Source organism: Danio aesculapii, chromosome 24 (assembly GCF_903798145.1).
Source record: "Danio aesculapii chromosome 24, fDanAes4.1, whole genome shotgun sequence".
NCBI classification, from domain to species: Eukaryota; Metazoa; Chordata; class Actinopteri; order Cypriniformes; family Danionidae; genus Danio; species Danio aesculapii.
Genome location: NC_079458.1, coordinates 8,633,257 through 8,649,215, shown reverse-complemented (window position 1 = coordinate 8,649,215; position 15,959 = coordinate 8,633,257). Strand labels below are relative to the sequence as shown.

Genomic DNA, 15,959 nt, shown 5'->3' with positions numbered 1-15,959 from the left:
TACTTTTATACAAATATATTTCCTTATATTTTTAATACCAGTTTTTATTTTTATTTATTTTTTTATTTTATTTTATTGTAAAGCACTTTGGATCAACTACGGTTGTGTAAAACTGTGTTCTATAAATAAACTTTGCCTTGCCTTGCCTAGTATTGTAATGTATAACACAAACCCAGACAATATATCACTTTAAACTATTAAAAATGTTCATAAAAGTCACTTTTTCAAACTTTTCAAGGTTAAAAGTTGTTGGGGGAAAAGATCAAGGCCCCATAATGCAATTCAGAAGCATAAATAAATGAGGAAAAAAAATAAATAAATAAAATCTGAATCACAAAACACGGGAAACTGCTAATTTACAGATATTTTTACAATGCACAAACCTGAAATTGTGGGATAAACTGTTAATTAATGTGAGCTCAGAAATGTATTATGCTTTGTTTGTATTTGTGGGTGAGACTTTTTAACATTCTGTCAATTATAAACAGATGAAAAATAGCCATTCTTGGCTAATTCTGGAATATTTTACGGTAATGTTGATTAAAGTGCATTGACCCTGTAAACAACTTAACTTTAAGTAAACTAAACTAACTAGGGCGACACCGTGGCTCATGGTTAGCACTGTTGCCTCACAGCAAGAAGGTTGCTGGTTCAAGTCCCGGCTGGGCCAGTTGTCATTTCTGTGTGGAGTTTGCATGTTTTCCCCATGGAGGCGTGGGTTTCCTCTGAAATACCGCAACCAGGTCGAATACCAGCAATACCACAACCGGGTCGAATACCAGCAATTCCACAACCAGGTCATATACCAGCAGGTCGTATACCAGCAATACCACAACCGGGTCGAATACCAGCAATACCACAACCGGGTCGAATACCAGCAATACCACAACCAGGTCATATACCAGCAATACCACAACTGGGTCGTATACCAGCAATACCACAACCGGGTCGAATACCAGCAATACCACAACCAGGTCATATACCAGCAATACCACAACTGGGTCGAATACGAGCAATACCACAACCGGGTCGAATACCAGCAATACCACAACTGGGTCGTATACCAGCAATAACACAACCGGGTCGAATACCAGCAATACCACAACCAGGTCATATACCAGCAATACCACAACCGGGTCGTATACCAGCAATACCACAACCGGGTCATATACCAGCAATACCACAACCGGGTCGTATACCAGCAATACCACAACCGGGTCGTATACCAGCAATACCACAACTGGGTCGAATACGAGCAATACCACAACCGGGTCGAATACCAGCAATACCACAACCGGGTCATATACCAGCAATACCACAACCAGGTCGTATACCAGCAATACCACAACTGGGTCGAAAAAGAAAAAAAGTTGAGGAGAAATTGCTAATTCTCTTCAAAGCCAGGTGAGCAAATATGTACATTTTCTATCGCACTAAAGGCTTCTTTCTTATTGTATAGTTAATAACAAAATATATACTACATAATCTGGCATTGTTTCCATGTCACTTCTCGCGTGTGTTTGGTTGTGAGATGTAGTTTGGACCAAGTTGTCTGCGATTCTTTCTATAGTAAAGTCATGCAGTGTGAAACCCTCTGTCGCCGATACATCTTGCATGGTAAAAAAGCAGCAACAAAACACTACCCCAGATAGTCATGCAGTATGAAAACATCTGTGACACAACTACTTTGAAAATCATGCAGTCTGAACTCAGCATAAAACATATGCTGGACAAGTTGGTGGTTCATTCTGCTGTAGGTTTCTCACAATACTGGAATTGGATACCAATCGGTACTGAAGTTTTAAAAACGTCCATTTCCCGCTAACATTTGAGCGCTGTTGAGCGTGTTCTTAAACAGCGCTGATTTGATAGTGTTCACATGCTCAACAGAAACGGCCATGAAGGTCATCAGCTCACCAAACTCACCACTGTTTACTGAGTGTAACGACAGATACAGGGACACTGGAGAGTTTTAAAGCCGCGATTCATCTGGGGATCGCTCGTATGTCAGCTTTTAGACAAACCAGCTGATCGATGTGACTTTCAAACACTCCAGTGTCCCTGTATCTGTAGTTACACTCAGTAAACAGTGGTGAGTTTGGTGAACTGATGACCTTCACGGCCAATCACAGTCATCTCTGTTGAGCATGTGAACACTATGGCAAATCAGCGCTGTTTAAGAATGTGGTCCACAGCGGAAATGGACGTTTTTAAAACTTCATTACCAATTGGTATCGAATTACAGTATTGTGAGAACCCTATTCTGCTGTGACGACCCCTGATGAATAAAGGGACTTAGCTGAAGAAAAATGAATGAATTAATGAATGAATTAAACTGAACTGAACTGAACTAAACTAAACCTATGGTAACACTTCAGAGCACCTGATAACAAAAGGTCTTTCTAATACAAAGCTTTCCATTTCTATGAGTGTTCTGGATGCTTTAGCTCTTAAAAAATCTCCCTGGGTTTAAATCACTGTTGGCAATGCTGAGGAGAGATGTTTAAATTGCTAACTTCAATACCATTAGTGCAGGGATATAGTGGGCTGTTCCTTTAATTAACACAAGCCAAGTGCTTGTTCAGCGGACAGATCCAGAGGGATTTCAGCTTGTGGTGTGTGTTGGAGTTTTATGACTGATACACCCACAACATTCATCAGTAACTCCATTCCCATTTGAATACAACACAATGAAACTCGCCAAGAATTAAACAGTGCCCTTTAAAGGAAAACAATATTGTATGGGAACACAGGGTTCAAAATCAATGCACTTCAGATGTTTGCTTTCTATTTAAACCTATAAATAAAACTGCAATAGGCCATTTTCAGAGACTCGAAGCCTTTTTAGACTCAAAGAGATTTTTTTTTTGAAAATTTCACCAATCAAATTTTAAAATGATGTCATTAATTATAATAAAATCATTTCCACCCACTGTTGAACAGATAATGCTATTTTGAATAGTTTGCTATTTTCATCATTTATTTTCTTTTCGGCTTAGTCTGTTTATTAATCTGGGGTAGCCACAGAGGAATGAACCGCCAACTTATCCAGCATATGTTTTACAAAGCGGATGCCCTTCCAGCCGCAACCCAATACTGGGAAACATCCATACATTCTTGTATTCACACACATACACTACGGCCAATTTTAGCTTATTCAATTCACCTATAGCGCATGTGTTTGGGGGAAACCGGAGCACCCGGAGGAAACCCATGCCAACACGGGGAGAACATGCAAACTCTACACAGAAGTGCCAACTGATCCTGCCGGGGCTCGAACCAGCGACCTTCTTGCTGTGAGGTGAACGTGCTATCCACTGCGCCACGTTTTATTTTATTTTTATTTCATATATATCACTAGCTCTGGAATAGCCTTCCTGATAACGTCCAAGGCTCAGACACACTCTCCCAATTCAAAACTAGATTAAAGACCTATCTGTTCAGTAAAGCATACACTTAGTGCACCACTTAGCGGGCTTCCACACAGGTTCTGCATCTTGTTTATATACACTATGAACAGCAGCTACGCTAATTATCTTCTTTATTCTCCATTTACACCTGGGGATACTCTTCCCGAGCCCCTCAGACCATGCAGAGTCACTGATTCGAACCACGACCAACGACGAGATATCCTGGACCAGGCCGTATCCTGAGCAGCTACTGTGGTGGTCATGGAAGAGTGGAGAACATGAGACTGATTCCTGTGATGCTCCAGAGACAGACATGTCTTCGCTGAGGCCAGCTTCCAGCCTCCGCCACTGAGACTGCAGCTCTGCACAAGACGTTTGGCCAGCGGAGAAATTAAAATGGTCATGCCCAACTGAGCCTGGTTTATCTCAAGGTTTTTTTCTTCACTTCCGCCATTAGTGAAGTTTTTTTTCCCTCTCCGCTGTCGCCTCTGGCTTGCATGGTTCAGGATCTGTAGAGCTGCGCATCGTTGGATTTCCTCTTCAATATTTGGACTCTCAGTAGTGATTATTAAACCACATTGAACTGAGATAAACTGAATTAAACTGAACTGAACTTAAACACTACAAACTGAATTACACTGTTCCTATTTACCATTTACTATGACCTTTTATGTGAAGCTGCTTTGACACAATCTTCATTCTATAAGCGCTATACAAATAAAGGTGAATTGAATTGAACTAGTGCAGAAACTCACAAATTGTTAGCAAATTTGATAATAAAAAAAAAACAAAAAAATTTTATTAAAATTAACAAATTACTAAATTCTATGAAAAACACCTTAATTTGCTTATTGATAATTATTTGAAACATTACTTTAATAATAATTAAAATATTTAATAATTGTTATTTAGGCAAAGCTAAACCAAAACAAATTGATGCAGACAGAATTTTAACTAATTTTAACAACTAATTATTAAAAAACCTGGCAGGAAACCACTGATAAATATGTAACCAGAATTCAAATAAAATGTACATTTTGAATTAAAAAAACAAGGAATGACTTTTTTTATATAAAAAGCAGTATTATCTTATTGATCATTTTTTAAAGCATTGTTTTTCATAATAGTCTATTTAAATGCAAAAAAGCATGCTTTTATTGGCCAATGACATTTTTGCTTCCAGAAACAACAGTTACTATTGTTAGCTTATAGCACAGCATCAAATTGCATTATTTTACAAGAATAACAACACATTTTTACTTCAATCTTGTGCTATGGCATCAGTCGGGAGTTTAAAATAATTCTTCTTTGAAGTAATGCCTTTGGAATTATTTATTATGAATTATTCATTCATAAATATTTAATTTATTTACAAATTATCAAAATATTAGTTCAACCACTTCTAATTTAACATGATAACAATACTATCTACTATTTAGTGGAAGCACTATTTACTATTATACTACTATTTACTGGGATCACAACACAGCTAATAAATACTGCATATAATTTAGTTTTATTTATTTATTTTTTTCTTTGCTAAGACAGCTTGAGCTCATACTGCAATCTCGAGTACTGTATTGGCGGTGCAATATGACGACATATACTATACTGTATGTTATTTTTACGAAATAAAAATTACTGCATATTATTCTTGCTTTTTAATTATTACTTATATTGGGTTGTCACCAAATGCATTGCATATGGCAATACTTCATCCTTTAGCAGCATGGTGAGAAAGCTGCAAACTGGCAAGTAATGCTTACATATTTAGCGTTTTATTTTTAGTAGTATTTTATGTTGGACCTGTCATTTTTGAAAAGTGTTTTATATTTCATTAATATTAATTTTATATTTCTACATTCATAATTTGCCCAGAAAATCTAAATAAAGTGAGAGGAAGCAAAATCACATACTTAATGAATGAGTAAATTATACAGTCAATATAAACTATAAACTGATTGAATTTACAAAAACATTGCTATATTGTTATATATATATCACTAACAAGACATGGGATGACTTCTATCATGATGTGAGACATTTACAGCCCTATACTGTATTGTATCACACATGATATCTGCTGCATCTGTAATCTATCAATACTAACAGAGTCCTGCTGCCACACTAAGTATCCGCTCATGGCCGATTACTGCTCCAAACAGAATAATGAGAAAGCCTGACTGGAGCAGATGAGATAATGCAGTATCAGAGCATCTAAAGTGCTGCTGCATTAGTGTTTTAGAGAGTTTCCAACATCATCGACACGCTCTTCTTGCTTCAAACTAGTCCAACTAGGTCTAAACCGTCTATCTGTGCAGGAATTTGATCCATAAGTAATTGTGAAGGACAGATGAGGTTCTTTAGATGCACTTAAAAAACGTCTTTGAGATGGAAAATGTTGAATTTCTGTGCAGATCATTATGTTTGGCTGTAGATTTAATCATTAAACAAGTTGTGTGTTATCATGGTTTAGTGAAATGGCTTAGTTGGATCAAATGCAATTTTCTAGTCACCTCAACTAGTCAAACTGACTAAAAATATTGAGTTAAACCTTAAATAACTAAAACAATTTTGTTTAAACCTGATTTACTTCTTAAAATAAGATTAAGAAATATAAAAACATTTGTTGTAGGCAAGGCTTGACATTAACACCCGCCAGCCTGCCAAATGCGGGTAGATTTCAGCTGTGGCGGGTTAGAAAGAAACCCCCACTAGCCACTTTGGGTGGTTGAAAATAATTTTTAATTTCCCAGAGCTGCCTCGTCCCTAAAGATTAGAATGTTAGTTTAAGATTGTTTGTCAATATGCACGCAAATGTGATCTTAGAACTGAGAAGCAGCACGATTAATAAAACAGAATGAGAGGATGATCAGGTGCACGGTGAGACACAGGCAATCCTCGCTCACAACGTCAGTGATGTGAAGCGCACGAGTGGTTAAAAGCTCCCGTTTCCTTGCGCAAAACAACTGTGTCTCAAAACTCTTTAAAATAAATTGGAAAATATATATATATATATATATATATATATATATATATATATATATATATATATATATATATATATATATATATATATATATATATATATATATATATATATATATATATACACATACACACATACATACATATATATATATATATACATACATACATACATACATATATATATATATATATATATATACATACATACATACATACATACATACATACATACATACATACATACATATGTATATATACATACACACATATGTATATATACATACACATTTATTTACATATACATTCATAACAATATAGATAAGGTTCTTTTTAGAAAAACGTCTCTTGTTGTTTATTATTTTTGATGATTTGATTCACATGATTTATGTTTCGCATTTTTAAACTTCCATTAATGGAGCATATTCATGGTGCATTGTGTGACTTTTCAAGGCGCAAATGTTTTTAGTGCACTAAAATGATTTTGAAATTGAGACAGTATTTTAAATGTCTCACAACCCTGAACAGTGCACTGACTACTAAACAAGGGAGCTGATCGAGATGCACCCTTAGTTTCTCTTGATGCTATTGACCAAAATGCAGCTCATCAAGTGTACAGAACTCTTTCCAAAGAGCTGGAGAAATTTCCTGTTTCTTGTTGAAAGAGGAAATTTCAGTCTTTTTTTCAATGTGATTTCTTTGGCAGCATCTGGGTTTCAAAGTCAAACAAATCAAGTGGGCATTAGATAAGTACTGTAATATAAGTTGATGCATCTGTGAGCCTGCTGTGAGGAGAAACCCAGACAAGCAGATTACTTTGAGAAAGCGGTAATAAAACTACAGTGCAAAGCTAAAGGAAAGCCTGCTATAATGAAGCTGGCTGTTTCATGGCGCCGCTTTTCTCTCCCACTTGACAGTAAATGAAAAAACAGCACTAGTGAGGGTCAAACATGTCAAATACAAATAATGATAAAGTGTGTGAGGTTGTGATAACCTGCAAGCTCTTGCTAGCTACACTGAACTTTACTGTCTGAAGAGAAGAGAAAAAAAGATACTGCATTTATTTTGAAACTGTAATGAGAGCAACCTTTTTATTTCTATAATTAGATAATAGTAATAGTAATGCTTAATGAAGCAAGGTAATTTTCACAGTATTTCCTATTATATTTTTTCTTCTGGAGAAAGTTTTTAAAAGTACATTATAGATTAAATATTATGTCAATTGTGTGTTTGTAAACATGTATTTTTATTTTATTGTATTATTATTGCTTTATTCCTTTATAATTATTTTTCAATGTTTCAATTTATTATTTTTATTATTATTATTATTATCTTTTTATCTTTTATTTCATTTTTATATGAATAAATATAATGTATTATTTGAATATATATCGTGGGGGGAATTCAATAAAGATATTTGATCACTAAAATGATCACTATGTTGCTACTGTACACGTAGGCAAACGAAAAAAAATATATGTTAGTGATATATAGATACAATATAATAAATAATAAATACAAAATACTGAGCTGTCTCCAAAACATTTCTGGGCAGCACAATGAGCTGCCTACATAGTGCCATCAGCCATCATAACAAGCTGCTTAGCCAGCATTTTTGGCCCTACGTACTGCATTTAAAGTAAGTTTCCTATCACAATAAACTGTCTAAGGATGAGTTTGCAATCTAGACAGCAGTTGTGCATCACACTGAGCTTACAACCTGGACTACATTTTAGATTTCATACTACTATCAAGATTAATATAAATGTTTTTATGGATTTTTAATGATCATAATGAGCTCAAGTTAAAACATAAATAGCATTTTTGCATGTATTAGAAAGCAGCCTATAACTATAAAGCATTTGGGGGATTCAATAATTATATTTGGAAAAAAAAGTAAAGTAGAGATAAATATTTTTATCATTTCATATGCCAGAAAATCTACAAATATTAAACAATTATAAATGTTTGCTAGATTGTTCTTAACCTGTCTATGTTCATGATAAATATAAATAAATAGTCCGCACCAATAGCCTAGTGGTAAAGTGGGCCGACATATAGCACTGAGGTGCTCACGGCGACCCGAGTTCGATTCTCAGCTTGAGGTCCTTTGCTGATCCTTAACCCCTTTTTTCTGCTCCCCATGTATTCCTGTCGCAACTCCACTGTCCTATCAAATAAAAGAGGAAACTCCTAAAACTATAAATAAATAACAGACTCTTTTTAGAAAACGTTTTTTGTTTTTCATTATTTTTATGATTTGATTCTCGTGATTTATGCTTCGTACTTTTAACCGTCATCATGGCAAAGACAAACTAAATTACCTATTAGAAATTAGTTATTAAAACTATTATGTTTAAACATACACATTTAGAAATTGCACATATTATATCAGATTGTATTATTAGGTGTATTAATAGTATTTTATTTTAAAGATATATTATATAGGGAAATGGCATATTGACTAAATATAATATATTATTATACGAATATATTTTCTTGCTAAAGCCTTTACTTTACTAAAATGATCGCTAACCATGTTCCTACTGTACAAGTGGACAAATGAAAAAATAAATAAACGAAACGCTAGTCATTCATTCATTTTCTTTTCGGTTTAGTCCCTTTATTTATCAGGGGTCACCACAGCGGAATGAACTGCCAACTTATCCAGCATATGTTTCACGCAGCAGATGCCCTTTCAGCTGCAACCCAATACTGGGCAAACCCCATACACACTCTTTCACACATATACACAACGGCCAATTTAGCCTATTTAATTCCCCTACAGCACAAGTCTTTGGACTTGTGAGGGAAACCGGAGCACCTGGAGCAAACCCACGCGAACCCGGGAAAACATGCAAACTCTACACAGAAATGCCAACTGACCCGGCCGAGGCTCAAACCAGCGACCTTCTTGCTGTGATGCGATCGTGCTACCCACTGCACCCCCATGACACCAATGTTAGTCATATATATATATAATAAATAATAAATACTGAGCTGCCTACAAAACATTTCTGGGCAGCACAATGATCTGCCTACATAGGGCCATCAGCAATCATAACAAGCTGCTTCCCATGGCATTAAATTGCCTACATAATAAAACTGCATTTCTGAGCGTGGTGAGCTGCCTACCTAGAAAGCATTCTGGGTCATCATATGGAGCTTCATCCATAAATAAATGTGCAATGCTTTTTTATATATGAAAAGTTGCATTCATGTAAAGAGCTGCCTAAGAGTGAGCTTGCTACCTAGACAACACGTTTTGTGTATTAGAGTGACCTACGCTTACTATCTAGACTGTGTTTTGTGATATCACACCACTCTGTGAACTGCAAACCTAGATTACATTTTTGGAAATTTAAAGTGTGCTGCAGCTGCCTACATGGGCATCCTAGTTAGAACCATAGTAAGCCGTTTTTAGGGATTATTAAGGGATTACTGCATAGACAGCATTTTTAGGGATCACTGTGTGTCTGTAAGCTGCCTACCTAGAAAACATTTTGGGTCGTCATAAGTAAGCTGCATTTTACCAGTATAAGTTGCTGCCCAAGTAGCAAGCATTTTGGCTCTAATACTGCATTTAAAGTACGTTAAAAACTGATTTTTGCCTCTCGTTCAAACTACTTATTTAAAATCAGCTGAATCAAAATCTTGAGCTTTTTGGTGACAACTTAATTGATTTAAGTTCAATTGAGTTAACTTAATCAATTTATGTTGCAACAACGTGAAGGAATTGTGTGGAACCCAGCATTTTTCTAGTGTAGGTAGTCTCACAGTAATGTGAGAGAATTGCCTATCTAGACAAACATTTGGGTCATCATAGGAAGCTGCCTGCATGGATAAGCTGTATTTTTGGACATTATAGGAAGCTGCCCACTCAAGCAACATTTTTGGCTGCAATAACAATATAATAATTTGCTTACCTGTAGAGAGTTGCCTAAGAGTAAGCTTATCACCTAAACAGCATGCACTGTAAAAAACGCTGGGTGTCACACAATTCCTTCATGTTGTCCCAACACAAATTGATTAAGTTAACTTCAGCTCATTTTAAATAAGTAGTTTGAACTACACTGAAAAAAATTGATTTAAAGATGATTCCTTTGATTTACTTTTTTTAAGTTCAGTGGCTGTAAACAAATTATTTGGGCTAAATTTTTTTTTTATTATTAGTCGTCGGTTATTTTGATGCATCAGCATACAAATATGGTCATACAGTGGAAGTAAAAAATAGTAAAAGGGGGAAATATACAAACAGGTTAACATGGTACAGTCAAGCTAGGAGTAAAAAATATATACCATAGAATAGAAAATCAGGAGAAATTATTGATGTAATGCCAAAAAGGTGTCCATAGCTGCCAGAAGTCATCTGACTTTTGATGTATATCATAGGTGAGTTTCTCAAGTGGAAATAACGCACTTGAGACAACCACATTTTAAAGGATGGTACTTGAGGAGATGACCACAATAGAAGTATACATTTCATTGCCAGATAGACCAAAATTAAAAACAAATGTTTGGTGTGGGAGTCCAACACATTCTCTACCCCGCCATACAACTTATACAATTCTAGAGAAAAACTGAATTTTATCTCAAAGAGTCCTTGTAGAAAATTATGTATTTTCTTCCAAAAGAGATGATTTTGTCCCAATCCCAGAAACAGTCAAGAAATGTTCCTTTGCCTTTTTTTGCAGTTAAAACAAAGATCAGAGGAGTTTTTCAGACGCAAGGGTGTAAGATAAACTCTGTTAATGAATTTATAATTGAGCTCATGAACACCCAATGAAGTACATTTAGAATACAAATTGTTACATATTTCAGACCAATCTGTATCTTCAATTTCGTGACCTAAATCTTTTTCCCACACACATTTCAAACTCTCAAAGGAAGAAGTACATGAGTTAGACAGAACTTTATATATTTTGGATATTAGCCCCTTGGAAAAACAGTTTGTTACAATTTGCTCTATGGCTACAAGTTCAAATCTCAGTTTACCCTTATCGGACAAAGATTTAATGAAATGACGCAGTTGAACGTATTTTTAAAAATTGGATTGTGGTATATCATATTGATTTGAAATTTCTTGGAAAGATTTAAGTGTATGGTCTTTGAAGAAGCACGATAGTATTTGGGCTAAATTTAAACAAACAAATTAAGTTGAACATTAGTAAATTTAATTTGTTTAAATTGAACATATATAAATTGTTTGCAACAATTTTGCAGAGATCATTTTTTTCACTGTAGCAGCAAAAAATCTTTTTTGAGTGTGTTTTGTGCTGTACAGTGAGCTCACTACCTAGGACATTACAATGATCATTTCCTAAACAAACGTTTGAGCATATTTGCATATTTCCTACCTACACCATAAGAAGCTGCCCAGGAGTGAGCTTACAGACAGTATTTTTGGGAATTGTTGTGAGCTGACTACATAGACAGCATGGCACCATAGTGATGGTCACCCTAAAACAGGGGTGCTGGGAGTCGGTGTCCTGGAAAGTTTAGTTCCAACCCCAATCAGACACACCTTGCCTAGCTAATCAAGCTCTTAGGCTTTCTTGAACTATCCATGCAGGTGTTTTGAGGTAAGTTGGAGCTGAAATCTGCAAGACACCAGACCTCCAGGACTGAGATTGGGCACACCTGCCCTACTAAGTGCCCTGCCTACTTCTCCATCAATGTGAGCGTTTGTAGGTGTCACATTGAAACATGCACATTTGTGATCATTAATTAATGATTGGGACACAGCCGATAAAACTGTCCCTCAGCGAGTGTCACTCGTGTATAGCAACCTTTATTATTAAATAAGCTGCATTTTTGTCCATTAAAAGGAGCTGTCCACTTAAAAACATTTCTACAACAATGTAATAATTTTCTTACCTAAAGAGTTGTCTTAGGTAAGCTTATCACCTAGACAGCATGTCTTGTGCTTTGTGGTGAGCTTACTACCTAGGGAATTACAATGATCTGCCCTTACACATAATTTTTTGGCCATATCTGCAAATTTCGTACCTACACAATAAGAAACTACCTAGAAGGAAAGTATAGTCTTTACTACAGACAGCACTTTAGGGATTTTTTTCTGAAATACCTACATAGACAGCATGCCATGGCATCAGTGACGGTCACCCTACAAAGTGCCCTGCCTACCTCTCCATCATTGTGAGCTGTCTAATCGGTAACATTTTTAGGGATCACATTGAAAACATGCACATTTATGAAAATTAGCTGATAATTGAGACATAGCCAATAAAACTGGCCCTTGGAGTGTATAGCATTTAAAAAATATTTAAAAAATAAGCTGCACTTTTAGACATTAGATAACACTTAAAAAAACGATTTTGGCTATAGTAACAATGCAATAATTTGTTTAATTATACTGTATCATAGAGAGTTTCTTAAGAGTATCACTTAGACATCATGTTTTGTCCTTTACAGTCAGCTTACTACCTATAGGGAATTTCAAAGAACTGCCGACTTAGACACTATTTTTGTCTGTAATTACATTTCCAAGTTGCCTACAGCTACCTATAAGAGTGCGCTTACTACCTTGACAGTGTTTTGTTTTGAGCTGCCTACATAGACAGCATGGCATCCTAGTTATGGTGAACAAAGTGCCCTGGCTACATCTCTATCATTGTGAGCTATCTAAATAGGCAACATTTTTAGGTATCACGTTGAAATCATGCACATTTGTGATCAATAGCTGATGATTGAGACACGGCCGATAAAACTTTCCCTCAGCGAGTGTCACTCATAACAATAACCTTTATTATTAAATAAGCTGCATTCTAGTCCATTAAAAGGAGCTGTGCAAATTTGCTTACCTGTACATCATAGAACGTAAGCTTATTACCTAGACAGCATGTTTTGGGCTTTGCAGTGAGTTTACTACCTGGGGAATTACAATGATCTGCCCACTTTTACATATTATTTGGCAATATTTGCAAATTGCCTACCTACACCTTAAGAAGCTACCTAGGGGGAGTGTCTTTCCTACAGACAGCATTTTGGGGATTTTTTATGAGTTATCTATATAGACACCATGCCATGGCATCATAGTGATCTTCACCCTAAGTTACAATGTACCCTGCCTACTTCTGCATCATATGAGCTGTCTAACTAGCTTATTACCTAGACAGCTTGTTTTGCTACCTAGAGAATTACAATGATCTTCCCACTTACCCATTATTCTTTTGCCCATATATGCACCTACCTACACCACAAGAAGCTACTTAGGAGTGTGTCTTTACTACAGACATTATTTAAGGCATTTTTGTGAGATACCCCACCACAAGAAGCTACTTAGGAGTGTGTCTTTACTACAGACATCATTTAAGGCATTTTTGTGAGATACCTATGGCATAATTGAGATGGTCACCATACAATGTGCCCTCCCTACTTCTGCATTAAATGACCTGTCTAACTAGCTTATCACCTAGACAGCATGTTTTGTGCTTTGTAGTGAGCTTACTACATATAGGGAATTACACTGGTCTGCCCACTTACTCATCATTTTTGGCCATATCTGCAAATTTCCTACCTACACCAGAAACTACCTATTGTCTTTACTACAGACATCATTTAGGGAATTTTTGTGAGACACCTATATAAACAGCATGCTATGGCACCATAGTTATAGTCACCATACAATGTGCACTCCATACTTTTGCATCATATGAGCTGTCTAACTAGCTTATCAGCATGTTTTGTGCTTTGTAGTGAGCTTACTACTTAGGGAATTACAATGATCTGCTCACTTACACATAATTTTTGGCCATATCTGCAAATTACCTACCTACACAATAAGAAGCTCCCTAGGGGTGTGTTGTGTCTATGCTACAGACAGCATTTCAGGGATTTTTTTTTTTTTGTGAGATATACAGAACCTGTCTACATAGACAGCATGCCATGGCATCATAGTGATAGTCACCCTAATGTTACAATGTGCCCTGCCTACTTCTGCATCATATGAGCTGTCTATCTAGGCAACCTTTTTAGGTATCACACTGAAATCATGTACATGTGTGATAATTAGCTGATGATTTGGAACACAGACAATGATAAATTGGCAAATACCTGCTCTTTTCTCTTCTGCCAGCGGCCACAGGGACTCTCCTCCACAATTTCACTCTCATCCTCGCTCTCCTCTTCTTTCTCCTCAGATCCAGGGTTTCTCTCCGGGACTGACATGGTCATTATATGCCACAGAAACACGGTAAACAAGTCGCTGCGCCGCGGAAAAAACACATCAGAAGACGAGCGTTGAAATGACGCGCTGTTTCGCGATAGTCCACGGGCATTATCTCCTGTCAGGAAAAACCGATGTCGTATATTTTTAATATTTCATCAAATCCAGAAGAAATTATAAGGTGCTTTCATACTCAATATAAAACCTTATAAAACAGTTTTAAAAAATAAAACGTCCTCTCATTCAGCAGTTTACCGCTTTGAAACGACACACAAACACGCCGAGTGCAACTGTTGGCACACAGATTACCGTAATCACCGGACACAACACGACTATTGAAAAAGGTAAATAAATGCATACCAAAAAATTTTCTCTTCCAAATCAAACAGAGAAAACCACGATGTTTTAGACAAATTATTGTCTTTGTAAAGTGACTACGTATTTATGTGTTCATATAAAGGCAGTAACGTTAGCAAGCAGCTAGATATGGTAGCTACAGCTTTAAATTATATTATAGTTCCACTGCATGAACAGAAAATCAATGACTATCTCACATTTTGCCAATAATTTCCGGAAAACAGTGACAAAAATGTCGTGCAGTGTCGAAGTTAGTACACTCAGTAGTTTATATATTAAAACCTCTTGTCAGTCATACCTAAAAAGAGTCATTTAATGATGATACGTTTTAATAGTAGGCTACAAATTGTAAACTTAACTAATGAACTGTAACTTTAGTTGTACATATTTGTTACAAGGTGGTTTCAATATTTTACATTAAAGCAGTTTAATGTAATGTCTTGAACTGTTTTTGATTAAATTATGTGGTACAAGACATGTTCCTTGAGCTTCAAATCCACATATTAGGATGATTTCTGAAGGATCATGTGACTTATATAATTATTCTTATATACTTAAACTTCATTCATTCATTCATTCATTTTTCTTCAGCTTAGTCCCTTTATTAATCAGGCATCACCACAGAGGAATGAACCACCAACTTACACCAACCAACGGATGCCTTTCCAGCCGCAACCCAGTACTGGGAGACATCCATACACACTCATCCACACACACATACACTATGGCCAATTTAGCTAATTCAATTCACCTACAGCACATGTCTTTGGACTGGAAACCGGAGCACCCGGAGGAAACCCACGCCAACACAGGGAGAACAAACTCCACACAGAAATGCCAACTGGTCCAGCTGAGGCTCGAGCCAGCGACCACTGAGCCACCGTGCAGCCCTACATTAAAATATGCTCAAGTAATACATTAAATCAGTGATATAATGAAATCATTTTAAATGCATATTTGAGTTTATTAAATATTCTTGTTCTTACAAATTCTAAGATATTTACATATTCATAAAT

General features: G+C 36.0%; 1 protein-coding gene across 2 annotated transcripts in view; it reads right to left on the bottom strand.

The window, feature by feature from the left end:
* Window positions 1-14,878, bottom strand: part of nrbp2b (nuclear receptor binding protein 2b) — a 52,199-nt gene extending 37,321 nt beyond the window's left edge. For both annotated transcript variants that reach the window (XM_056450724.1, XM_056450725.1), the window contains exon 1: window positions 14,475-14,878. In XM_056450724.1, coding sequence (XP_056306699.1) covers window positions 14,475-14,594 — 120 coding nt within the window. In that variant the 5' untranslated portion in view covers window positions 14,595-14,878. The remainder of the gene's footprint in view (window positions 1-14,474) is intronic.
* Window positions 14,879-15,959: the final 1,081 nt, after the last annotated feature.